General features: G+C 38.3%; 1 protein-coding gene across 12 annotated transcripts in view; it reads left to right on the forward strand.

Moving 5' to 3' along the window:
* Positions 1 to 25,654, forward strand: part of USP32 (ubiquitin specific peptidase 32) — a 124,501-nt gene that overhangs the window by 11,271 nt on the left and 87,576 nt on the right. For 6 of the 12 annotated variants that reach the window (XM_036340272.1, XM_036340263.1, XM_036340267.1 and 3 more), the window contains exon 2: positions 23,367 to 23,494. In XM_036340272.1, coding sequence (XP_036196165.1) covers positions 23,367 to 23,494 — 128 coding nt within the window. Of the gene's footprint in view, positions 1 to 10,405; positions 10,507 to 17,971; positions 18,035 to 18,595; positions 18,655 to 19,225; positions 19,278 to 21,582; positions 21,646 to 23,366; positions 23,495 to 25,654 lie in introns of those variants that run through there. The other 6 variants (XM_036340266.1, XM_036340269.1, XM_036340271.1 and 3 more) reach the window with 6 other exon arrangements.

The following is a 25,654-nucleotide window of genomic DNA, read 5'->3' on the forward strand; positions in this document are numbered from 1 at the left end:
CATGTGATAACTTCACATGTAAATTTTTACATATGGTAAAATACACAAATCTTAAGGGTATACCTCAAGGAGATAAAAAATACATATACCTGTGTGAAGGTACATAACCTATGAAGCTATAATCTTAAGTATTAGTTTAGTGAATTTTGACAAGTGCTTTACACTTACGTTATCACCCAATTCAAGATATAGAATATTTCTATCACCCTGGAAAGAGCCTTCATTCCTCTTTCCAGATAATCATCCCCACCCACCATAGGCATTTGACCTGATTTCTGTTACCATTAAAAAAGTATTTGTGTTAAAAAAAAAAAAAAGTATTTGTTTTGTTTGTTCTTGCATTTAATATAAATTGATTAATGAAGTATGTTTCCTTTTGCGGCTGGCTTTTTTGCTCAATATGATGTGATATTCATCCATGATGTTGCTGAGTAGAATTCTACTATATGACTATAACACAATTATTTATCTACTAGAGGCCAGACGCACGAAATTCTTGCAAAGGGGCTGGGACCTCGCAACCCTGGCTTCGTCCAGAAGGTTGTCCGGAAGGTCCTTCTGCTGTTTGGTCTAATTAGCATATTAGCTTTTTATTATATAGGATTCTTCATTTGGACATTTGAGTTTCCTGGTTTTGGCTGTTATGAATAGAACTACTATAAACATTTTTATACAAGTCTTTCTGGACATATTCTTTCATATATCTTATATACTTAGGAGTGTAGTGCAATAGTTTGGTCATAGGGTAGGTATATGTTTAACTTCATTAGAAACCACCAGATAGTTTTCCAAAGTTGGTTAAGGTTATATAACTTTCATTTCCACCAGTTTCTGTTGCTCTACCTCCTCACCAATGCTTGTTATTGAGTTTTTTTTAATTTTAGGCATTCAGATTGGTAGGAAGTAGTATCTTGGTGTATCTTGTGGATGTTGGTCATTTGTATGTCCCTTAAGAGCCCTTTTTTTCTATGAATTTTGTTTACTGGCATCTGTGTGTGTGTGTGTGTGTTTATCTTTGTCATATCTTATCTCTTTGAGGACATTAGTAATACATTTCTAAAAGGTTTTTTTCCTCCCTAAATAGACTGTTTACTAAAAAAATAAAAATAAAACAAAATTCCCTGTCAGTTTTTTGCTTCTTTTATATTAGGGGCTTTTCACAGGTGTCTAATAATTTTGTTCCTCTGCTCATAAAGCTGATTAGAAATTCTGTGTTAGTGGTGCTTGTTGTGAGCATTTTCATTGTGGAAACTTCCTCACACCCACCCCCAAGTCAGTATCTTTACTCAGAGAAGTCTCCTCAGGTCTTCTGTCTAGAGCAGTGATGGTGAATCTTTTGAGCTCGGCGTTTCAGCATTTTGAAAAACCCTAACTTAACTCTGGTGCTATGTCACATATAGAAATTTTTTGATATTTGCAACCATAGTAAAACAAAGACATATTTTTGATATTTATTTTATATATTTAAATGCCATTTAACAAAGAAAAATCAACCAAAAAAATGACTTCGTGTGTCACTTCTGACACGCGTGTCATATAGGTTCGCCATCACTGGTTTAGAGGGTAAAAGTCTGCCAGACTCTGGAAGCTCAGAGGAGAGAGAGGTAAGATGTCTCTATATTCCCATGCATGTATTTAATACCTGTTTTTAGAATGGCTTAGTTAACCTCACGTATGACTGGTGTTTAAGGATATTTTTGGTGTTCAGAGAAGTGTGTCATGTCTTCCAGACAATAAACTTCTAGTCTTTGTCATGGTGTGGAAGTCTTGGTAAGCAGGCTGTGTGGAATGGGATTGGAGATCTCTGGAATGTCATTGCTTCTTAAATAGCTTTGAGCCAATAGCATAATTGCTTTCTTTACTCCCATCCTCCAGAGGTACCCTGGTCCCACTAATTCTGAGCCTTTGTGGGATTCTGCCATATAAAAAACTCACCTTTTTCTATTGGCAGTTTAGGATTCAGCTTTCTTACATCTACTAATTCCTTTAATATGTGTCTGCTTTCCAGCTTCAGATATTTTCTTAGTTTTATCTCCTGTTTTAATTTCTTTTGTCTTTGGGTTCATAAAACCTTTAAAGAAGAAAATAATCCCTTTATTGAGTTTTAGTGGGCTTTAAGAAGTGAGTAAAATTAAATGTTTCAACCCAGTGTTCTTTTACCAGAGCTCTGTATATTTTTTGTCACACAGTATATCATACCGTGTTTTTTTTTACAAATTACTATATTTTCATAATTGTAATTTTTTTTGGTTTCTTGATACTCCATTGCCTGGATTACTTATAATCTATAATAATAAAAGCATAATATGCTAATTAGACCAGACAGCCAAATGACCTTCCGGACATCCTCCTGAATGACCTTCTGGATGAAGCCAGGGCTGCAAGGGCCTAAGCAAGCTGCTGCAACTGCAAGGGCTGAGACAAGCCACCGTGGCTGCGAGGGCTGAGCTCCTTGCGCGAATTTTGTGCATCGGGGCTCTAGTTTACTTATAATTTGCTTTATTACTAGGTACATGTTTCTTTCAATTTTTCACTCACTACATTATGCTTAAGTGAACATATTTATTTGTTTCCACTAATTTTAGGATTCTTTCCTTGGAATAGATTTCCAGAACTGACAATCTTTTTTTTTTTTTTTTTTGATACTCAATATAATTATCTATTTTTACAGTAAACCCTTTTATTGTTTTTTAATTTTATTTTTCAATTACAGTTTACATTCAATATTATTTTCTACTAGAGGCTCAGTGCATGAAATTTGTGCACAGGTAGGATCTCTAGCAGCTGGCCAGGTTGAGGCTGGCTGGGGGGAGGGGCCTCGTGTGGTAGGTTGGCCAGCCTCGCCCCCTAGTCGAACTCCCTGTTGAGGGGACAATTTGCATATTAGGTTTTATTATATAGGGTTGGTTTCAGGTGTACAGTATAGTGGTTAGACAATGATATACTTTACAAAGTGGTTCTTCTGATATTTTCAGCACCCACCTGGCACCATACATAGTTATTACAATATTACTGACTATATTTCCTGAGCTGTACTTTACATCCCCATGACTGTTTTGTAACTACCAATTTGTACTTCTTAATCCTTTCACCTTTTTCACCTACTTCCCCAATCTACCTCTCTTGTGGCAACCATCAGTCTGTTTTTTGTATCTGTGAGTCTGTTTCAATTTTGTTTGTTTATTTTGTTCTTTAGAGTAGCGTTCGCCAACCGGTGGTCTGCGTGCCACTGGTGATCCTTGAGGTCCGGAAGGTTGGCGACCACTGGTTTAAGGAAACCTTTGGAGCAGTGGTCGCCAACTGGTGGTCCGTGAGGTTTGAAATGTTGGCAACCGCTGCTTTAGAGTCCACATATAAGTGAAATCGTGTTATTTGTTTTTCTCTGACTGACTTATTTCACTGATCATAATACCTTCTAGGTACATCCATGCTGTAGAAATGACATTTGACTCAAATAATTTTCTGAAAGTAATATATGACTATTGATTTTACTAAACATTTATTAAAAATTGTTATTAAAATATGCAAAAACAATTCTTTGTTAATTAAATAGTCTACGCCCTGATTGGTTTGGCTCAGTGGATGGAACGTCGGCCTGTGGACTGAAGGGTCCCAGGTTCGATTCCGGTCAGGGGCATGTGCCTTGGTTGCGGGCACATCCCCAGTAGGGAGTATGCAGGAGGCAGCTGATTGATGTTTCTAACTCTCTGTCTCCCTCCCTTCCTCTCTGTAAAAAAAATCAATAAAATATATTTTAAAAAATAAAAAATAAATAGTCTAAAATGGTAGCTTTTAGTTTGTATTTTTTGAATTAGTTTTCAAGGTAGAATCTCTCCCTCCATTTTTGGTAGTTGTATTTTCTCATTATTTGTCTTTTGGAGTTTTGTTCTTGTTTATCAATAATACTAGTTCTTAAAATTGTTTCTTTTTTTAAAATAAATTTTTATTGATTTCAGAGAAGAAGGGAGAGGGAAAGAGATATAGAAACATCAATGATGAGAGAGAATCACTGATGGGCTGCCTTCTGCGTGACCCTCACTAGGGATTGAGCCTGCAACCCAGGCATGTGCCTCAAACTAGAGTTGAACCCAGGACCCTTTAGTCCGCAGGCCCATGCTCTCTCCACTGAGCCAAACCAGTGAGGGCCCATTCAAATTATTCCTTTTAAAAAAAATAAATTTGTAGAACTCCTTATAATACAAGCCTTGAATATTAACCATCTGACAGATTTGCTACAAATATTTTCTTCAATTGGCTTACCATTTTATTTCTGTTTTTTGCAATTGTTTTTAATATGCATACACGTAAAATTTGTATATAGTTAAATCTGTCACCTGTTGTGTGTTTTGTTCTGAAGTTCATTTTTACTCTTAACTTGTCTGTTTTTAAAATATATTTTTATTGATTTCAGAGAGGAAGGGAGAGGGAGAGAGATATAGAAACATCAATGATGAGAGAGAATCATTGATCGGCTGCCTCCTGCACACTTCCTACTGGGGGTTGAGTCCGAAACCTGGGCATGTGCCCTTGACTGGAATTGAATCTAGGATCCTTCAGTCCACAGGCCTATGCTCTATCCACTGCACCAAACCAGCTAGGGCTTAACATGTCTTAAAAATAAATAGGTTTTAATTTATGATTACGTATTTTTAGTATTTAACTTTCTGTTAGTCACCTGAGATTTATTTTGGAGTGTGGTAAAAGTTATGATCTAAATTATAAGATTTTTGTTTGTTTGTTTTTTCGTTAGTGTATGTGTGTGTTTTACTTTTAAGCAGCTATCTAATAGCCAGGGACTCATTTATATTCGCATAAAAAAAAATCTTTAAAAAATTGAATATGGCCCTGACAGGTTTGGCTCAGTGGATAGAGCGTCGGCCTGCGGACTGAAGGGTCCCAGGTTCGATTCCCGTCAAGGGCATGTACCTTGGTGCAGGCACATCCCAGTAGGGGGCGTGCAGGAGGCAGCTGATCGATGTTTCTCTCTCATCGATGCTTCTAACTCTCTATTCCTCTCCCTTCCTCTCTGTAAAAAATCAATAAAAAATATATTTAAAAAAATTGAATATTTGTACTAACTCCTATTTTGCCTCATATATTCTGTTCTGATTATTCTCCCATGTAGTCTTACATCAAAAACTTGTGTATTTCTCAGAAAAACTTGCATTTGTACTACATGAAGTCAAGACTTCCTTATTTTAAATTATTTTGTTCTGCTTTGGTTGTTTGGGAAGTGTTTGCACACTTTTGCTTTTTTTTTTTAAATGTAGTTTATTGATTTTTTTACAGAGAGGAAGGGAGAGGGATAGAGAGTTAGAAACATCGATGAGAGAGAAACATCAATCAGCTGCCTCCCGCACACCTCCCACTGGGTGTGTGCCCGCAACCAAGGTACATGCCCTTGACCGGAATCGAACCTGGGACCCTTGAGTCCGCAGGCCAACGCTCTATCCATTGAGCAAAACCGGTTAGGGCCACACTTTTGCTTTTATGTAATAAAATTTTAGAATGTTGCCATCTTGAGGTTGTTTATAAAACCATGTATGATTATCAAAAACTGCTGACAACGATGAAGTGTTTACCAGATGTACCGGTTACTAATGCGGATTTTGTAATCAAAGAAAACATGATAATTTCAAGAGAAACCTCAAAAGTGCTTTATTCAAAGTAATGTCCATCGCCAGCTACACATTTCCCCCATCTTTCAGGTAATTTGTGGATACTGTCCCAATAGAACTTTTCTTGTTTTGAGGCAAACCATTCAAAGACCCAATTTTCCACTTCGTACATTTGGAAGTGCTGCTCAGAAAGTGCGTGTGCCATCAATCAGAACAAGTGGCCATCTGAAGGACCAAGGTCTGGTGAATACAGCGGGCGGGTTAATACTTTCCAGGCAAGATCCTTTAACGTGCCTTTAACTGATTTTGAAGTGTATGATGGTGTTTTATCATGAAGCAAAATTACTTTGCTGTGTCTTCTGGCCCATTCTGGTCGTTTCACGATCAAAGCGTGGTTCAAATTGATTATTTGTTGTCGGTAGCGATCAGTATTAACTGTTTCACCTGGTTTTAGAAGCTCATAATACACCACACCTTCCTGATCCCACCAAACCCAGAGCATTGTCTTCTTTCCGAAGCAATTTGGCCTTGCAGTCGATGTTGGTGGTTGACCTGGATCAACCCCTGATTTTGTGCGTTTGGGATTCTCAAAAGAAATCCACTTTTCATCGCCAGTCACAATTCGATGCAAAAAAGACTTTCTTTCGTGCCGTTGAAGCAACATTTTACTGAGACTTTTCGGCTTTCCATTTGTCTTTCATTCAGTTGATGTGGCACCCATCTTCCTTCCTTTAAAATTTTTCCCATTGCTTGTAAATGATCGGAAATTGTTTGCTGAGCAACGTTTAATCTTTCTGCAAGTCGTTTTTGAGTTTGACATGCATCTTCATCCAATAATGCTTGTAATTGTTGGTCTTCAAACGTTTTCGGTTGACCTGGCTGTTCTTTGTCTTTCACATCGAAATCACTTTTAAAGCGTTTAAACCAGCGTTCAAAAGTATCTTGAGATGGAGTATGTTCACCGTAAGCCTCCCAAAGTATACCATAACTTTCAGCAGCACTTTTCTTCAAAATAAAGTAATGAATTAAAACTTCCCGCAAATGGTCTTTTTTTGGCACAAAATTTGACATTTTTAACCGTAAAAATATCTATGATGTTAACACCTTTAGCAAATTTGACATATGAAGTTTTGAAGCTTGCTGTCAAATACAACAAAATAGCATACATATCAAATGCATATGTATCAACATATGTGTAACTCCATCTATTGAAAAAAGTCCGCATTATTAACCGGTACACCTAGTATTATGTATAATAAGGAAAATTAATTTAGACTAATTTTTTTTCCCATTGGTCTTTAGAGAGAGAGAGTGGAAGAGAGGGAGAGGGGGAGAGAAAGAGAGAGGTTGAAAAACATTGATGTGAGAGAGACACTAATTGCCTCCTGCACCTGCAACTCAGGTACGTGCCCTTGACTGTGCCCTTGATCGGGAATTGACCCGTGAGCCTTAGGTCCAAGGGCTGACACTCTAAGCACTGAGCGAAACTAGTCAGGGCACTCTTAGACTTATTTTATGTTTACTTTTTTGATGGCCAGATTCAGTTCTGGGTTTTAACAGTTTGTTGTTGTTGTTAATCCTCACCCAAGGATATTTTTCCCATTGATTTTTAGAGACAGTGGAAGATTGGGAGGGAGAGAATTGATGTGAGAGAGATACATCGATTGGTTGTCTCCCACTTATGCCTCCACCTGGTGGGGATGAAACCTGTAACTAAGGTGAGTGCCCCGGACTGGGAATCAAACTGACTTCCTGGTTTCTGGGTCAGTGCTCAACCACAGAGCCACACCAGCTGGGCAAAAAGGGGGCTTGAGATTTTTTAATCCATTTTAATAATAGCAGTGTGTTTCTTGAGTGTGCTTGTGGAGGAAATACTCATTTCAGTTTTAAATGTCAGAGGACTAGAACTATTAAACACATGAATTTTTCATGTCATTTTGAAGCCTATCCTTTGTATCAGTTTGGATTCAAGGCCAAACTCTTTTTGATAGTTTTGTTCTAGTTTTTCGCATATATTTACTCTGTGGTATATTATTTTTGATATTTTAATAAAATTATATATAAAGTTATATTTGTAAAAATGTCTTCTCTGAATGAGTCCTTTTAGTAATTACTTTGTTTCCTAATGACTTTATAACCATTACCATGAAGTCAGAGTAGAATAATGAAAAAGTAATAAAATTTTTGTGTATAACTAGGACAAGAATTCCTTGGGGAAATATTGAGTGAATGATTACAGGAAGGTAATTCTTTAGTTACAGATTAATTGTCTTGAAAGTTAAATTCAGCTTTAAAATGCAGTCATTTTTAAAGACAAACTCATAAACAAAGTAGATTAATTGAATTAATTAGAGCTTGATTGATAAGGTAAACTGGAAAACAATGAACTTTAAAAAAGAATTTAAACAAAATTAACTTTCACTTGTTGAAATAACATTTTTCTTCAAGCCATAGGCTGGTAATGCTGTTGTCTGTTTCTCTGAATGTTTAGAAGAACAGTAATGACTTGTCCCCTTATGCTTGTGGGTAAACTATTGCCATTTATGCTAATAGTTTTACAGTTAGGTACCTGTCTGAAAGTTGTGATCAAGAGTTTAGGATGAGAAGAATATATATATATCATTGGTATTAGAAAATTTGAGATCAGGGAGCTGGTACGAAACAATATCTAAAATACTCATGAAAATTAAGTATTTATGGTATATGAATCATTTTTACAAAAATTTTAAGCTCTTAGATCTTAATATAAATTTAATTTAAAAATTTCAGATTAAGCCGAGACCGGTTTGGCTCAGTGGATAGAGCATCGGCCTGCGGACTGAAGGGTCCCGGGTTTGATTCCGGTCGGGGGCATGTACCTGGGTTGCAGGCATATCCCCAGTGGGGGATGTGCAGGAGGCAGCTGGTCGATGTTTCTCTCTCATCGATGTTTCTAACTCTCTATCTCTCTCTCCCTTCCTCTCTGTAAAAAATCAATAAAATATATTTAAAAAAAAAAAATTTCAGATTAAAACATCATTACCAGATTGGTAAACACTCTTGAGAAAATATAAAGCAAGAACTCATTTTGGGGTGCATTTGAGATCTTGCTCCTGGCATATGCAGTCAACTTAGCTCAAACTTTTATTAAAAACAAACAACTCAGTTGGTAAATGCCTGAATTTATCTTTTTTTATAAATATGCTTTTTAAATGGATTTTAGAGAGGAAGAGGGAAGGAGGGAGGGAGGGAGAGAGAGAGAGAGAAACATAAATGATGAGCCCTAACTGGTTTGGCTCAGTGGATAGAGCGCCGGCCTGCGCTCTGAAAGGTCCCACAGGTTCGATTCTGGTCAAGGCTATGTACCTTGGTTGCGGGCACATCCCCAGTAGGGGGTGTGCAGGAGGCAGCTGATTGATGTTTTTCTCTCATTGACGTTTCTAACTCCTATCCCTCTCCCTTCCTCTCTGTAAAAAAATCAATAAAATATATTAAAAAAAGAAACATAAATGATGAGAGAGAATCATTAATCGGCTGCCTCTTACACACCCCTACTGGGGATCGAGCCCACAACCCAGGCATGTGCTCTGATTGGGAATTGAGCTGTGACCACCTGGTTCATGGGTCGATGCTCAACCACTGAGCCACACCGGCAGGGCACATGTGAATTTCTTTATATAATTCATAATTGTCCACATCTGACTCTTAATTTTTTCAAAATTGCTTTTTGTATTAGAAGGCGTAACATCTGAAGGTTTTTCAGATGTTATATGTTGTAACCATTAATAGTACTGAAAATGACATTTTTCCTGTCACTTGGTAGGTGTAGTGGTTGCCAACACATCAGTTTATTTTCAAAGTATTTCTTCATAATGACAGCAGCATTGAGAATAGAGACAGTATATGTGCTCTTTTTCACCAGTTTTTCAAGAAGGATGTTTCTTTCAATTGTTTCCATCAGTATGGAAAGCAGAACTATTCCAAATTTCATTACTATGTGGTTTTTTTTGATTAATGCTTTTTTTGTTTCCAAATTTCCATTAATTTGTTTTTTTCTCTAAGGTGATTTTTTTTTTTAAGGTGATTTTTTTTGTAATGCCTTTTAACAAGGATCTTAGTGACACGTAAGAATAGGTGAATTCTCTCATACAACTGTAGGAAAAATTTCATGATTTCTTTTTTTTTTTTTTAATATATATTTTATTGATTTTTTACAGAGAGGAAGGGAGAGAGATAGAGAGTTAGAAACATCGATGAGAGAGAAACATCGATCAGCCGCCTCCTGCACATCTCCTACTGGGGATGTGCTCGCAACCCAGGTACATGCCCTTGACCGGAATCGAACCTGGGACCTTTCAGTCTGCAGGCCGACGCTCTATCCACTGAGCCAAACCGGTTTCGGCTTCATGATTTCTTAATTAAAATACAAGAAAATAAGTTTCAACCTGAATTATGGGCTTAGCTAGTACTAATAGTAGAATGTAGACGATCTCACTTTTAATTTTGAAATCATTTGATGAAGATATAAATCTGTGTTGTTATTTGTGGCTTTCTTTAAAAATTGAAGCCTAAAATATAGACTTGGACTTTTTTTTTTTTTATATATATTTATTGATTTTTTACAGAGAGGGAGGGAGAGGGATAGAGAGTCAGAAACATCGATGAGAGAGAAACATCGATCAGCTGCCTCCTGAACATCTCCCACTGGGGATGTGCCCGCAACCCAGGCATATGCCCTTGACTGGAATCGAACCTGGGACCCTTCAGTCCGCAGGCCGACGCTCTATCCACTGAGCCAAACCGGTTTCGGCATAGACTTGGACTTTTACATGGAAGATGAATCTCATTGGAGGATTGGACTTTTTAAAAATTTGCAAACTTATTCATAAATAATAAAGTTTCTGGAAAGGTAAGTTTAGGATATATTATGTTGTAAAAGACTGCTCTTAAAGTGAAATAGAATGGAGGTAATAAATGGTTTCAAATTCATGAATTTTACATGTGATTGACTTAGCAGGTTTTGGGCAATGGTAAAAGAGAAACCTCACTGGTTTCTTTAGGGAACCTTAAAGTACTTGTGGATGAGGCAGCCTTTCGCCAAGCTTCCCAACCTCCCTCTCTCCATCTCCCTGAATACTTTCCCTCTTTGCTTTCTGTCTTTCCTCTCCTTCCTCTTCCAACACTGAAATGTATGTTATTCTTATTTCATAAGACTATTGTAAGAATCTTTTGAGATAGTGTCTGTGAAATTGTTTTTTAAAAAGTAAAATGCTAAGTTAGCTACAACATTTAATCTTATTTTGTTTAAGGTTAAAGGCAGTGATGATAACTTGTCATTACATTTTGGTTAGATATGGAAAGTGATTTAGGCTACTAGATGTCCTCAACTGATCCTCCTCACCCCAAGGAGAATACTTGGCAGCATATAATTTAATGTAGTTGAATGGATGAGTGCCATGTTGCTGATAGCTCAGAAGTTTATGAACCAGGAGAATGACTAATTTGTTTGCTGGAAACAAGTGAATGAATTTAGAAAACTTCTTGTCAATATATGTTGACTAGTCATTTTGTTATATTATGGAGAATTTTTTAAAAAGCTAATGAATACTTAAAGGCATTCTTTCTATGACATTTTTAAGACTCCTCTGTGGTATTTAAGTATACAGCAGATTTCCTATGGCCATAAACTAAGTGGAATCTTTTTGATTGATGTTCTTTTCTTATGGGCAGTTTTCAAGGACACATTCTTTCTAGAAATTATTTGAATTTGTTAACTATAGTTGGCATGTTTCAGAATGAGCTGTTATTCTTAGTAGAAGAAAACTTGTACAACTTGCATTTTTCTCCATTTGTATTCTAAGTTTATAAGTTGTTTGTTAATGGTTTATTCATTAACAAAATAGCTTTGTTGTCCAGCATACCGATTTCATTCATACTATTTTTTCTTCACATTTTTATGCTTGTTAATAAAAAAAACTAATAGGAAGGAGGAAGCGGAATTTTTCCTTAGACTACTTTAATATTTATGCAGTGCAGCAAAGCTCAGAGATGCTGGGGAACAGAAGTAGTGGCAGATGGTTCAACCTGATGCTCTGCAAAGTTAGGGAGGCTCGTTTTGATTACAGACACTAGCAGTCTGTGAAGTGAAGATATGGAGTCACAATCTATTTTACAGCCTGCACTAACCATGTGTGTTGTGGTAAAGCCAAGAGCAACTTTGTATGGACATAGTAGAAGAGATGACTAGGTCTAGTACTGTTTCTAAGTTGTGAGGTTCTGACCTATAACTTTTTCTGATTGCTGCCTATACATTTTTATATATTTCAAGTAGTCAAATTGTCTTTTTTATAGTACCCTCTATAGATAGCCAGATCTCGTCCAGAGTGATCTCGTCTATTAATGTATTTAGTACTTAACTTTGCAATCTACTCATGCCAACTATAATGTAATCATCACTAGTCTGTTTTTTTGCAATTTTCCTCTGTGTCATATTTGTAGATTTTTCTTTGTTTCTGTCATGGGATTTCTTCTGTATTACTTCTACTTTTATGTTCTGTTTATATTTTACCCTTTTTTTCCTCATAGATATTTTGGAAACTTTGGAGGAATGGTTATTTTTGACATTACCTTCAAAAGCTATATTTCTATGTTTTAGTTTAGAGCCAGAACAAAATATTGTGAATGCTTAAAGGGATTTGTGAAAATGTCATTTTGGTAGACTTGTTCACTATCAAAGGTTAGATTTGTGTTATTGAGTGATTTAATGAAGTTAGAGAAACATATTGGATTAACTGAGCCATTGGAACACGTTTTTTTAAACCTAAGAATAAGCCTAGTTTTAAAGTACTCTATCGATTTATTTCTCTATAGAAACGATGTTATAAATGACTAGAGGCCCGGTGCATGAAAATGGGGAGGGGGGGTCCCTCAACCCGGCCTACTCCCTCTCACAGTCCGGGAGCCCTCAGGGGTGGGAGGCAACCTGGCCATCAGGGGAAGGCGACGTCCCCATCACACCTCTGCTGCTGCCATTGCCAGCAGCACAAGCCTCAGCCGGCCCTGGTTACCTGAGCCTCGGGTGGCCCGGGCGGCTCAGGGGCTGAGGGGACTGGGGAACTCTGGAGGCAGGCACATGGCAAGGCCCCAGCTGGGCTGAGGGGATTGGGCGTCGTCATCTTGTGGCTGTGGGCGCCACCATCTTTGAGGGCGTGGCTGTCAATTAGCATATTCCCTCCTTATTGGCTGTGGACACCTCCATCTTTGCAATGGTGAGAGTGTCTATTAGCATATCCCCTCTTTATTAGATAGGATTATTAGAGTCATAGGGAGCTGGCTTACAGAAATTTAACTCACCAGTTAGCTGAAATACTGTGCATTTGCAATAAAAAAAGTAGTAGGAACAAAACTGGGAATACTAGATGACAATAAAATTGAAAAAGTCATTTAAAGATGTATGTGAATACCAATGTTTATAGATATGGAACACCCATCCCTGCTAGGCCAGTCACCCTTTTCAGATGCAGCCTTAGTGTGTTTATCAATTACTATTATACACTTAGAGGGATAAGAGTATCTTTAGGGAATTTTTGTTCATTTGTAAGGAGCTGGTGAGTTGTCAGTAAGTCAGATATTTGTATTATCTTGGACTGTTCCTATGTATCTGGCATAGGTTTATTAGTTTTTCATGTAGTAGAAGCTGCTCTTTTAAATCAGCCTTCTTTTGCTCAGTATAGTATTCAAGTTTCATCCATGTTGTTATGTGTATCAGTACCCTTTTCCTCTCTATTGGTGAATAATTTTCCATAATATTAATGTATCTTAATCTTTTTCTTCAGTTGTGCATGGACATTTGGGTCATTTCCAGTTTTTGGTTGTTATTAACTAGGGGCCCAGTGCATGAATTCGTGCATCTGAAAAGGAACTGTGGGCCACGCCCCTGCCCCCCCCTCCTGCCATGGCCCCTGATCCCCTGTTTGCCGGCAGCCCTGTTCCCGTTGCTCCCACGTGCTGTCGGCGCCAACCCCGCTTGCCCATGCTGACAGCACAGAGCAATTGGGACTGGCGCCAGCAGTGGGTGTGAGCAGTGGCTGCTGCCCTGATCACCCGTCAGGCACAGGGGGAGGTGAAAAAGCCCTGAGGAGCGATCAGAACCGACAGCCGCCGCTTGCACCCACTGATGGCACTGAGCAATCAGGGCCGGCGCTGGGCACTGGCCGTAGGTGCGAGTGGCAGCTCTGGTGCCAGCAGCAGGTGCGAGCGGGGCCAGTGCCGGCAGTAGGTGCAAGTGCCGGGCAAGACCACAGTGCCCGGGAGCAAAGAATTTTCAGTAATCACCAGAGGCTCACCCTGATGACAGCGACTGGCATCTCACCTTAGTCTGGCGCCTCCGCTCACTTGCTCCACCATCCTGCTGCAGCCGATGCCCAACATGTTCTGTGCACGCCCCCTGGTGGTCAGTGCATGTCATAGTGACCGGTTGGTTGTTCTGCTGTTTGGTCTATTTGCATATTAGGGTTTTATATATGTAGATATATATTTATTGATTTCAGAGAGGAAGGAAGAGGGAGATAGAAGCATCAATGATGAGAGAGAATCATTGATTGGCTGCCTCCTGCATGTCCCACACTAGGGATCGAGCTTGCAACTCTGGCATGTGCCCTGACCAGGAATCGAACCATAACCTCCTGGTCATAGGTTGACGTTAACCACTAAACAAGACCGGCCAGGCGGGATCATATCTTTTTACTTTTCTTAGATAAATACTTTAAGAGTGAAATTGCTATGTTATAGAATATGTACTTGTTTAACTTAATAAGAAACTGCTAAACCTTTCCCACAGCAGATTTACCGTTTTACATTCCCTCTTGCAATGAATAAGATTTTCAGTTTCTCTATATCCTTGTCAACATTTGGTGTTCTCAGCCTTTTTAATTTTAGGCACTTTAATAGTTATGATAGCCCTAGCTGGCTTGGCTCAGTGGATAGAGCATCAGCCTGCAGACTGAAAGGTCCCAGGTTTGATTCTGGCCAAGGGCACATGCCTGGGTTGCGGGCTCGATCCCCAGTCGGGGTCATGCAGGAGGCAACCAATCAGTGATTCTCTCTCATTATTGATGTTTCTAACTCTCCTTCCTCTCTGAAATCAATAAAAATATTTTTTTAAAAATCGTTATGATATTGGTTTTAACTTGCATTTCCTTGATTACTAATGAAATTGAACACATTTTCTAATGTTTTCTTTCTTATGAAATCCCCATTTAAGTCTTTTTTCCATCTTCCAATTGGCTCTCTATCTTTCTAATATATGATTTAAAGGAAAATAAGAGATTCTAGTTTATAGAACAGATATTAAGCCAGTTTCAGAATTTCCAATTTTGTGCCACTTGATGCAAGATTACAGGTATGTGTGAGAGTTTAACCCTTCCACTTTGCTTTGCGCCTTCTTAGAGAAAAAACTCTTATGACACCCTTTAGCACTAGATACATACATTCTGAAACTCAGGTTGGGTAGTGTTCTCAGCCAAGTCTCTAGTGGCAAAAAAACTTGGTGTCTGTAGGCTGTCTCTTGTCTGAGATATTCCATCTAGGATGCCCTTTATTATCTACCTGAAGTGGCTTTGCGGTAGCTTTTGCTATAGGTGGCCTGCCAGAGACTTTTGGTAGGTAAATTCACTTTAGATCAGCTGCATTATAATTAATTTATAAATTAATACCATTTGTGACGTCTTCGCTACATTTGGTGCTTTTCTTCTGTTTAGGAATTCTTGCTCTACATTGGCAATTAAAGCATGTTTCCCAGTGTTTACCTCAGTGGTTATCATCTGATTCAGATGTTAAATTTTCATTCATGCCTTTAGAACCAAACTGTTTAAACAGCAACTCCTAGCTTTCAGCAAAAATCTGAATGTATGATACTGCCATGGCTCTATGAGAGAGTGGATGAAAAAGGGGCTCTGCGATCAATCTGGCTGAAAGTAACCTCACAGGGTGATCTGATTATAAATTCCTAGCTGGGCAAATGATGATGGATAGTCATGTCCCATGTCTATAAAAAGGTTGTATGTGCACTCACAATAAAATATTTTTTGCGGGGACCCATTCATGTAGCTTTTATTACAATATATTTTAATAATTGTTCTATTTTTATTGTTGTTAACTCACTGTGCCTAATGTATAATCTGAGTTTCATCATAAGTATATGTGTAAGGGAAAAAAGTATATGTGAGTTCTGTACTATCCATGATTTTAGGCATCCACTGGGGGTCTTGGATTGTATTTCCCAAAGATACTATACTTTTATTTTCCTTTCAAGGACTATGAGCTCTAATCTCTACATAGGACCCTGCAAAAGCAATTTTTTTTTTTTTTGCAAAAGCAATTTATTATTTTTTTTAAATATATATTTTATTGATTTCAGAGAGGAAGGAAGAGGGAGAGAGAGATAGAAACATCAATGATGAGACAGAATCATTGATTGGCCGCCTCCTGCACGCCCCCCACTGGGGATTGAGCCCGCAACCTGGGCATGTGCCCTTGACTGGAATCGAACCTGGGATCCTTCAGTCCGCAGGCTGATGCTCTATCCACTGAGCCAAACCGGGTAGGGCTGCAAAAGCAATTTAAATAAGCTTCTCTATCTACATTGGAAAGGAGTAGTTGGCCTCTTTATTATCTGTACTATAGAAATTGTACTATAGAAATTAGTTTGCTCAGGCTGCTAAACAAAATACCAAAAATCGTGTGGCTTAAAAAAGATTAATTTTTTCACAGTCTAGGAGCTGCAAAGTTCATCAAGGTTGTGGCAGGATTTAGTGATGGTTCTCTTCCTGGCTTGCAGATGGCCACCCTATCTCTGTACCTTCAAGTGCCTTTTCCTCTGTGTTAACTAAGAAACATTCAAACATGTGAAGAATTTTTGTGACTTTATTTGTGCCAAACTGTCAACAAATGCCAGGAAGCAGAATCTCAATGAATTGAGATAATGCCTCAGAGAATGGCAGTTTTGCACCTTGTTTTATACATTAGGATCAAAGGAGAAGGTGTGTATAACATGAAATCCATTGGTGATAGCTTAGGGAGGTGGGAGAAAGTAAAGGTGGGGACCTCTGGCATTGGATAAAAAGTAAAATGATAGACACATCTTTTATATAGGTGAGTACAGGATAATTAACAGTCAACAATTAACATGGTAACAATAACAATGAGGACTTATGGTCCCCCGCCCTGGTGCAGTGGTTGTGCTCTGAGGGGTGTGGAAAAAAGGGAGTTACCCTGACTTTCCAAGATAGAGTCAAACCTCCAACTCTCCCATCTGAACAATTCAGTTCTGGACCAAGTTGTTCTCAGAGAAAATGTTTCAGTTGTCAACCAGAACTTCAGCTTTCGATCTGACAAAAAGCATCTCTTAGGCAACAAAGGAGAGAATGTTTTTGTTGGCAACAATTAGCACAATTTTAAAACATAAAGAGGCCATCCAGAGTGCTAATGTTGCTAAGGGTGTGAAAGTGCTCACAAGACATTACCGGCAATTGACAGGTAGAAAAACTGTTGATTGGATAAGCATAAAGCAGCTGTGATAGCAGTTAGGCCGTGATAGCATTTTGGAGGCAGTGATAATATGAAAAAATCGTTTAAAGTTAGTAGGAAGTGGTTTGATAAATTTAAGAAAACAAATGTTTGTTTATAGATTAATCAGTACATTAAACATGTATATAAGAAATCATTTGAGGGTCTGGAACAGATTAATTCAGTTTACATGATTTCTAATGAGGGAGGGGGATGATTCGGTTTTCGAACAAATCACTTCTCCAACAGCCTTTTGGAATGCATTAAGTTGAAGAACCGAGGTTCCATTGTATGTTAGCATAGATACAAAAAGACAATAATAAACAGGCTCAGTTAAGATAAAGATTGTCCTTTGTCAGGGAAGATACTGGCCTAGGACATGACTACCCATCATAAACTGCTTTTAGTTAAAAACACACACACACACAACCCCACATTTTTATTTCACATCATCCTTTGTGGTTATTTTAGGATTCTGCGTTTGTAAGACTGCCTCAGAGGCCTCCCCTGAGCTTTTCAGGTTTAGTATGTGGCCCCTTTTTGTCTGTACCTGTGTGCCTAAAGGCAGAGCAAGAGAGTAAGCTTTTAAGCTCTGGTGTTTCTTATAATCTTATCCAATCATGACTTCACCCTTATGACCTCATTTAACCTTAATTCCCAGCTTTAAATATAGTCTCACTGGGTGTTAGGGTTTCAACATATGAATTTTGAGAGATGTGTACATTCATTCAATCTATAACATTTTACCTGCGGTCCTCCAAAATGAATGTCCTCATTGCATCAGAAACACATTCTTTCTATCCCAACAGCCCCCAAAATCTTCATTCCAGCATCAACTCTGAAGTCTAAAGTCCATCTGAATCCAGATATGGGTAAGACAGGAGATACATTCATCCTGAGACAAAATTCCTCTCTAGCTGTGAACCTGTGAAACCCAGCCAAGTTAATGTGCTTCCAAAATATATTGGTGAGACAGAATAGGATAGTTATTTCAAAAGGGAGAAATCTGAAAGAAGAAAGAGATGACAGGTCCCACGCAAGCCCAGAACTTAGCATATCAAATTCAATTAGATGTCTCAAGAATAACACGCTTTGGTTCAGTGCACTGCCCTCCAGGCCCACTAAGGAGGCAGTGTACCCCCATGGCTCTGTGGGGCAGCCATGCCCCCAGGCACTGGGCCATGACCTTGCTCTTGAGGCAGTGGGTGGTGGCATCCTGGTTCCCCATCCTCAAACCAAGGAGATCCCACCTTTTGAAACCAGTCCTGCCTCCTGGGCCTGTGGTAGGAGTGGCAGCCCTGCCATCTCTGAATCAGCTTTGCAGTTAAGCTTCCCTTTTCTTGAAGGATATCTCTTGTTTGTGCTAGGTAACTAGCTACCATCTTTAGAATCCTAGAAGTCTTGACCGCCCTTTTTTTTCCTATTTCCTTTAGTCCCAGCTGGAAGTGTTTCTGTTGATATAATACCGTCTTTATTCCTGGCTTCTGCTGAGGTGATTAAGTTGATGGCTCACATCCATACTAATCTTATCAAATAGTTTTTCAGCCACACCTTTAGTGTTCAGAATAAACTTTGTCTTTTTGTAGTATAAATAGGCTGAGCATTTTCCAAATCTTCAAGTTCTGTGTCTCTTTCCTCTCTCATTTTACTAAAAGTAGTAAGGAGAAAACAATTCTTTGATACTTTGCTTAGAAATATCCTTAGTTAAATATTCAATTTAATCACGCAAAGGTTCAGCCCAGTCCTTAGCCACTTTTTAACAAGGATCTCCTCTTCTCCAGTTTCCAATAACATAGTCCTCATTTCTGTCTGAGATCTCCCCAGAATGGCTTTTGATGGCCATATTTCTACCAATAGGCTTTTCACAGCAATATAGGCCTTTTCTGGCATGCACCTCAAAACTCCAATCTATACCCATTACACAGTCCAAAGCCACATTCACATTTTTAGGTATTGGTTATAGCAGCAACCATTTCTCAGTACCAAACTTGATATTAGCTTGGGCTGCCACACAAAATACCAAAGCCTGGGTGATTTAAACAACAAAACTTATTTCCTCACAGTTCTGGAAGCTAGCAAGTCTAAGATCAAGATTCTGTCAGAGTTTGGTTTCTGGTGAGAACTCTTGGCTTGAAGATGTTTGCTTTTTTTTCTGGATTCTTACATGGCCTTTCTTTTCTTCTCTGTGCATGTGGAGAGGTAGAGATGGGGGACAGTGCAAGCTCTCTGGTGTTTCTTATATGGACACATGACTGTCAGCCCCACTCATATAACCTCATTTTTTCACAACTCCAAATGCAGCCACACTGGGAGGTAAGGCTTCACCATATGAATTTTGGGAGTGACACATTTAATCCATATCAGACATGTAAATACAAAATATTCAAATTCTCCTATAGACTTTATCTTCATCAGTGACACAGATTACACCTTAGAACCAAGCAGACATCTGGAAATCATAGATCCTTTTTTCTTTATTGTTCTTTCCCAGCTAATTATTTATCGAACCATTCAGTCAACGTTACTATCTCTTAAATCTGCCTTACTTTACCTCTGTTGTTTCTTTCTTTCTTTTTTTTAAAATATATTTTATTGATTTTTTACAGAGAGGAAGGGAGAGAGATAGAGAGTCAGAAACATCGATGAGAGAGAAACATTGATCAGCTGCCTCCTACTGGGGATATGCCTGCAACCCAGGTACATGCCCTTGACCGGAATCGAACCCGGGACCCTTGAGTCCGCAGGCCGACGCTCTATCCACTGAGCCAAACCGGCTTCGGCATTCTGTTGTTTTTTTTAAAAAAATATTTTTATTGATTTCAGAGAGGAAGGGAAAGGGAGAGAGAGAAGCATCAATTATGAGAGAAGAATCAGAGAACTTGGCTGGAGATCCTGGCTAGGCTGCTGATCAACTGAACGCTGTCTCCGTGTCATTCCTTCTTCGCCAACTCCGTCCACACCTTTGGGAACCCCTGGACCTGCTGGGACTGGACCCCAACACAAAATTAAGAGAGAACTCAAAAAGTATCTCGAGACAAATAAAATGGAAACACACACACACACACACACACACACACACACACACACGCAAAAGAAGAATCATTGATCAGCTGCCTCCTGTATACCCCCTACTAGGGATTGAGCCTGCAACCCGGGCATGTGCCCTTGCCTGGAATTGAACCCAGAACCCTTCAGTCCGCAGTCTCTATTCACTGAAAAAGCTCTATCCCAGCTAGGGCTTTACCTCCGTTTTTAGTTTAGGCCTTCATCTCTTGTCTTAACTAATGCAGTAGTTGCTCAACCAGACTTTCTGCTGCCTATGTCTTTTCAACACAAAACCATGCATGTAAGTAAGCATAAACCTGATAACGCTCAGGAATAGTGTAGTGTCTGTCCATATACTTGTACCTTCTTTCATCAGGATTGTTTCAATAACTTAAATTGAACAGAAAATAATTTAAATAATATACAGGGTTTTATGTTTCTCACACACAAATCTGAAGATAGGATATGCAGAGGTTATATGGCAATTCCATGGTAATCTAAGCTTTTCTGTCTTTTTATTGACTTTAGAGAGAGGGAGGGAGAGAGAAAGGAACATCAGTTTGTTGTTCCAATTATTTATGCACCTATTGGTTGATTCTTGTATGTGCTCTGCCTGGGGTTTGAACTCATAACCTTAGTGTATAGGTACGACACTCTAACCAACTGAACTACCGGCCAGGGCTAATTTTTATTCTATTTTCCATCTTGCTCAAATTTTTATTTTTAAAGTTTTCAAAGTTTCACTTGTACAATTAACACTTTTATGTTCTCCTTGTCTACATATTCACCAAGTGTTAGTCTGTTTATTTTGAATAAATAAAAAAGACTGTTTATTTTCAGTAAATATGGATTGTGGCAATATTTCAGTGTCTGATATTCTATTTTGAGCAAAACAATAACTTATTCAATTTATACTCTTGATGGACATTGTTTCCTTCTTATAAATGCTTTAAAAAGCTTATTGTACATTTTCCGCCCTGGTCGGTGTGGCTCAGGGGTTAGACTGTCGGCCCGTGCCCTGCAGGGTCGCAGGTTCAACGCCCCAGTTACAGCTTTGCTCCCCACCCCCTGTTGGGGGTGTGTGGGAGGCAACCAGTTGATGTGTCTCTCTCACATTGATGTTTCTCTCTCTATGTCTCTCTCTCCCCATCTCCCCCCTATCTTTCTCCCTTCCACTCTCTCTGAAAAAATAATGGGAAAAAATATCCTCAGGTGAGGATTAACAAAAAACAAACAAAAAAGCTTATTGTACATTTTCTTGTTATAAATGAATAACAAAACATTACAAAACAGTTTTTCAAATAATTTGTAACCAACAGTGTATGTGATTATTATTTTATACCTCAGTGATTGATTTACTTGTCTCCTCCACTAGACTGTGAGTATCCTAATTTGTTAATGAAGCCATTAATGAAAATTAGCCATCTTGAAGAAATAGGTATATTCTAGTAGCTAAAGTAATTTCTTCTCTATTACTTTAATTTATGAGATGAGTTTTGTTTTTCATTTTTATGTTCTAACAAGGAAAAAAGTATATTAGTGTATAGGGAATGTTAATATTATGAGTCCAATTTTTAATGAATTAAGCATCTAATTCACACTTTGGCTACTTATTCAAGCAATAGCTCTTATTGTACTATCATTGCTCAACCTGTTGTTGAACCCATGACCTTCCCCTCCCTACCACAGACACTTATTGAATGATAGATAATCTATGTGCCAGGCACTCTTCAGTCTTTATCTTGCTGTTCCTTTCTGCTTTACTTGAGACTGTAGACCAGTCCCTTCTTCCTTTTGTTTGGAGACCACACTCCACTCTTGTTTTTCCTGTTGTAACTATTCCTATCAACTTTCTTTAAGTACTTTTTTCCATACACTCTAAGAATTGATCTCTTCCAGTTTCTTCCTATATTTGATGTGTCCTTACCAGAATGTATCATCTTTTCTTGATCACATCCTCATTTTCTTATATTCCCTTTCTACATGATAATGCTATCTTCCAAACTTCTCAATATAGAATCCTGAGTATTATTATAGATTGCTTTTACGTTCAAGCAAGGTCCAAGTTCTACTGACTTTTCTTTCTAGATATTTCCCAGATTTAGCGCCTCCTTTTCTTCTTGAAGTAGCAGTCTACTTTTTGCTTCCAGGTTTGTTCAGTTCTCTACATTACTGGTAGAGTGAACTATCTGAATTTTATGTGTGTCCTGTTTTATGTTTGCCTGGAGTTTCTATCTGAATTGTATCTGACTGTATCCCTTCCTTATTATGACAGAACAGAATTTCTATCACTTGGTCAATGATTGTCTCTCTAAACTTATTATTTACTATTCCCTGCCTTGTTTATTTTATTATAGTACTATCAAGTCTCCATAAGTTCTATATGTATAGAAACAAACTGTTATCTCTGCTTGGTATGACCTTGTCCCCTTTGCTTGAATTAATCTTTAAAATAGTATGTAATCATCTTTTCTGGCCAGAAGTCTTTCTTTTCTTCTAGCATGGACTAAAAATATCATTTCTGTGTCTCCTTTGTGATCATTGTACTGACTGCATAGCATTAAAGAGTGTTTATTTTTCTGTCTTTGTAGACAGAGATTGATTGTTCTATTTAATGAAAAAAGTCTTGCAATGCCTAAAAGGAAGTAATGGCTCAGTAATCATTTTTTGATAGTATCTAAAAATTTTAGGTTGTTAGAATCATCTATTAATAGGTTACATTATCTGTAAATGATGACAAAAATTTAAGCGAATCTTGGGGTTATTTTTCACTTGGATAGGTGCACGCTTAAGGACTACAAACAATATAATTTTTATCTCAAAGGAATGAGTACATTGCTGCTGAAAACATATTAATGCCAGAATCTAATTCCATTTAATTTACCTGCTAATTTGAAATACTTGTTGCCTCTTCCTTGCCCCTGCTTGGAATTTGTATATATAATCTGTTGTTTGAAAATAGTGGGTCAAGAATTTTCATATTTATTTTCTAGATTAGATTTGTAAATATTAGAATTATGTCTAAATATCTTTGGGTTTGTTTTACTTATCTGGGGAGAGAAGTAATATTTGCCAAATTTTATTAGGAACTGGGTTGAAAAAAATGAAGATTTCTTTTCTCTTCTGGTTTCTTATCCATCTTCTATTTCTGAATTGCAGTTACAGATGTAGAGCTGAAACGACTGAAAGATGCCTTCAAGAGGACCTGTGGACTCTCATATTACATGGGCCAGCACTGCTTTATCAAGGAAGTGCTTGGGGAAGGAGTGCCTCCAAAAGTTGCTGAGGTAATCTCTGTGTTCTAGGTGTTCCTTTGAGATAGTTACCCACCAGCCTGAATTTTTGTGGGGCCTTTTGGTCTTAACAAACTTAAATCCCCCTTTATTTTTCTTGCTGAGTAGGTAAGTTTTAGATGTCAATATGGCTATGTTCTTAGAGGCTAAATGGAAGTACTGCAGAGCTGCAATTCTGCTTCTTTTGTATTTCTGAGCTTTACTACCCACTGATTTATGATCATGAAACCATTTGTATGACTGGCGTCTCATTCTTGTAAACCTCATCACTCTGGCATATTTTTATGTTGGGGTTATGTTTTATAAATTTTGTGTTAAAACCTTTTCATATAAAAAAATTAAATTCTATAAAATTAAATGTTGTAGATGAAACACTAGCTTTTTGGAACTTGTAAAGGCTTATTTAAATTCTACTGAAGTTTTTAGATAGAGATAAAATGTGCTGAGTTGATAAAAATATTCCCTTTCTAAAAATAATAAGTTTACTATTTTATAGGTAGTCACAGATATGCATGTCATTCTTTTTATTTAAATTTTAATTGAATCTTTATTGTTCAGATTATTACATTGGTTCCTCTTTTTCCCCACCATAACTCCCCTCCACCCAGTTCCTACCCCACCCTCCGCCCTCACTCCCCACCCACTGTCCTCATCCATAGGTGCACAATTATTGTCCAATCTCTTCCCGCACCCCCCACACCTCTTTTCCCCCCACCCCCAAGAATAGTCAGTCCATTCCCTTTCTATGTCCCTGATTCTATTACAATCACCAGTTCATACTGTTCATCAGATTATTTATTCACTTAGTTTTTAGATTCACTTGTTGATAGATGTGTATTTGTTGTTCATAATTTGTATCTTTACCTTTTTCTTCTTCTACCTTTTCTTAAAGGATACCTTTCAGCATTTCATATAATGCTGGTTTGGTGGTGATGAACTCCTTTAGCTTTTTCTTATCTGTGAAGCTCTTTATCTGGCCTTCACTTCCGAATGATAGCTTTGCTGGATAAAGTAGTCTTGGTTGTAGGTTCTTGGTATTCATCACTTTGAATATTTCTTGCCACTCCCTTCTGGTCTGCAAAGTTTCTGTTGAGAAATCAGCTGACATTCATATGGGTACTCCCTTGTAGGTAACTGATTTTCTTTCTCTTGCTGCTTTTAGGATTCTCTCTTTGTCTTTTGCTCTTGGCATTTTAATTATGATGTGTCTTGGTGTGGTCCTTTTTGGATTCCTTTTGTTTGGGGTTCTCTGCGCTTCCTGGACTTGTGAGTCTATTTCTTTCACCAGGTAGGGGAAGTTTTCTGTCATTATTTCTTCAAATAGGTTTTCAATATCTTACTCTCTCTCATCTTCTGGCACCCCTATAATTCTGATGTTGGTACGCTTGAAGCTGTTCCAGAGGCTCCTTACACTATCTTCCTATTTTTGGATTCTTTTTTCATTTTGCTTTTCTGGTTGGGTGTTTTTTGTTTCTTCGTATTTCAAATCTTTGAGTTGGTTCTTGTGATCCTCTGGTCTGCTGTTGGGAGTCTGTATAATATTCTTTATTTCAGTCAGTGTATGCTTAATTTCTAGTTGGTTCTTTATCACAACATCGAGGGTTTCACTAGATTTCTTGAAAATCTCACTACATTTATTGGCGGTCTCACCAGTCTTTTCTAGGGCCTTATTAAATTTATCGGCGGCTTCTAGACAGTTCTTTAAAGACCTTAAAAGTGTGGTTTTGAATTCTATATCCAGCAGTTTGCTTTCCTCCATTTCTGTCGTTTGTGTCCTGTTTCTTTGTCTCGGCATTTTTTATGCTTCGCTGTGGTCAATAGAGTGCCTTTCTGTGCTAAGTGTCCCAATTACCTGAGGTAGACACTCTTGGTGCACCCCCTTGTGGGCTTTGTGCACAGTCTTGTTGTAATTAAGCCTTGATTGTTGTAGTTATCACTGGGAGGAATTGACCTCCAGGCCAATTGGCTGTGAGAATCAGCTGTGTCTGCAGTGGGAGAACTTCTGTGCTGGAGACATCCCTCTGGGGCAAGACTTGCTTCAGTGGGGCTTTGGTGCTCACTGAGTCTGCCCCCTGAGTGTGTCTTTTATGGTTCCACGGAGCTGCCAACTGGATGGTCCCACTCTGACCTCTGGGCTTCCTGGCTCCTGGTTCC

Source organism: Myotis myotis, unplaced genomic scaffold (genome assembly GCF_014108235.1).
Source record: "Myotis myotis isolate mMyoMyo1 unplaced genomic scaffold, mMyoMyo1.p scaffold_m19_p_17, whole genome shotgun sequence".
In the NCBI taxonomy this organism is placed as follows: Eukaryota; Metazoa; Chordata; class Mammalia; order Chiroptera; family Vespertilionidae; genus Myotis; species Myotis myotis.